The sequence below is a fragment of the Vollenhovia emeryi genome, unplaced genomic scaffold, assembly GCF_000949405.1.
Source record: "Vollenhovia emeryi isolate VEMERY1.0 unplaced genomic scaffold, V.emery_V1.0 DF947964.1, whole genome shotgun sequence".
Taxonomy (NCBI): domain Eukaryota; kingdom Metazoa; phylum Arthropoda; class Insecta; order Hymenoptera; family Formicidae; genus Vollenhovia; species Vollenhovia emeryi.
The window spans coordinates 1-1,571 of NW_011958402.1; the positions used below are offsets into that span (position 1 = coordinate 1).

Genomic DNA, 1,571 nt, shown 5'->3' on the forward strand with positions numbered 1-1,571 from the left:
CCGACGACGACTCCATTTCTTACTCTCCAGGTAAGTTTCTTAAAAATTTGCTAATAGTTTAGACTAAATTAAACAAAATTTTATCTTTTCTTCGATGAAGTGATGTTGGATCAGGAAGAACAGGAGGATGTCAATGAAGAAGGTAATAATAATACTTTTTATTACACTTTTAATTCTTTTATTTCATAGTCCTCTTATACAATTATTTTTTTTCTAGATACTCCACCAGCGATACATCTGTCACAATGAAAATTTCTTGTATATATTCATACTTGTATATATTCATACTTGTATATATTCATACTTGTATTTTATACGGCTGTTTGTCACACATTTATATGTATATATTTTAAATGGTCTATATGTATAATATGTATAATATGTAACATGTAAGCGTAATTTAGCGTAACGTACTGCATAATATGTAACATAGTATAATGTAACGTACTGAATCATTGTTTGGGATATTAATAAAAAGAATTCTTGTATACAGATATATTCATACTTATTGAAAGATGTCAGCGATCAGAAATAAAACGGTGGGGAACGGCGTTGTATTTCGGAAACGGGCCTGTAAACGGGTCTGTAAACGGATCTGTATTTCGAAAACGGGTCTGTAAACGGGTAGAAACGGATCTGTATTTCGGAGCTGTTAGAAAACATATATTGCACGATACTCTTTTCGCGCGTATCATTACGTCAATGATTATACATCGCAGAGACATGAGACCATCAAAATCCGATGGATGTAACGATTCCGAGAAGCAAAGACTCGTCAAGGAGCTGCATGCTCCAGCAAGAAGGAATTTTCCCTGGAGACATGTCATAGTTCGGAGATATGGATCTGTAAACGGGTCTGTAAACGGATCTGTATTTCGAAAACGGATCTGTAAACAGGTCTGTAAACGGATCTGTATTTCGAAAACGGATCTGTAAACAGGTCTGTAAACGGGTCTGTAAACGGATCTGTATTTCGAAAACGGGTTTGTAAACGGGTAGAAACGGATCTGTATTTCGGAGCTGTTAGAAAACATATATCGCACGATACTCTTTTCGCGCGTATCATTACGTCAATGATTATACATCGCAGAGACATGAAACCATCAAAATCCGATGGATGTAACGGTTCCGAGAAGCAAAGACTCGTCAAGGAGCTGCATGCTCCAGCGAGAAGGAATTTTCCCTGGAGACATGTCATAGTTCGGAGATACGATGATCTGTAGCAAGCGATATTGTATTTCGGAAACGGATCTGTAAACGGGTCTGTAAACGGATCTGTATTTCGAAAACGAGTCTGTAAACAGGTCTGTAAACGGGTAGAAACGGATCTGTATTTCGGAGCTGTTAGAAAACATATATCGCACGATACTCTTTTCGCGCATACCATTAGGTACGCCAACGATCACACCATCGAGACATGAGACCGTCAAAATCGAGTGGATGTAACGATTCCGAGAAGCAAAGACTCGTCAAGGAGCTGCATGCTCCAGCGAGAAGGAATTTTCCCTGGAGACATGTCATAGTTCGGAGATATGGATCTGTAAACGGGTCTGTAAACGGATCTGTAAACA

The 1,571-nt window shown here is 38.3% G+C and overlaps 1 protein-coding gene across 4 annotated transcripts; it reads left to right on the forward strand.

The window, feature by feature from the left end:
• The first annotated feature begins 11 nt into the window (after positions 1 to 11).
• LOC105557353 lies at positions 12 to 1,565 on the forward strand. Of its 4 annotated transcripts, none has more exons than XM_012004574.1 (3): positions 12 to 854; positions 898 to 952; positions 996 to 1,565. In XM_012004574.1, exons 1-3 carry the CDS (start codon positions 703 to 705, stop codon positions 1,221 to 1,223), a joined length of 435 nt encoding a protein of 144 aa, XP_011859964.1. In that variant the 5' UTR covers positions 12 to 702; the 3' UTR covers positions 1,224 to 1,565. The 4 variants fall into 4 exon arrangements, 3 of the variants coding, with proteins under 3 accessions (XP_011859964.1, XP_011859959.1, XP_011859969.1); XM_012004569.1 differs by having other exon boundaries at positions 12 to 838; positions 882 to 952; XR_001008594.1 differs by having other exon boundaries at positions 12 to 940; positions 1,305 to 1,565.
• Positions 1,566 to 1,571: the final 6 nt, after the last annotated feature.

Excerpts from the sequence above, each read along its gene's own strand:
- LOC105557353 (XM_012004574.1), top strand. The coding sequence starts at position 703 with ATGATTATACATCGCAGAGACATGAGACCATCAAAATCCGATGGATGT. Across the intron at positions 855-897 it reads AGATATGGATCTGTAAACGG|GTCTGTAAACGGATCTGTAT; the intron begins GTCTGTAAACGG and ends ATCTGTAAACAG. Across the intron at positions 953-995 it reads GTAAACAGGTCTGTAAACGG|GTAGAAACGGATCTGTATTT; the intron begins GTCTGTAAACGG and ends GTTTGTAAACGG.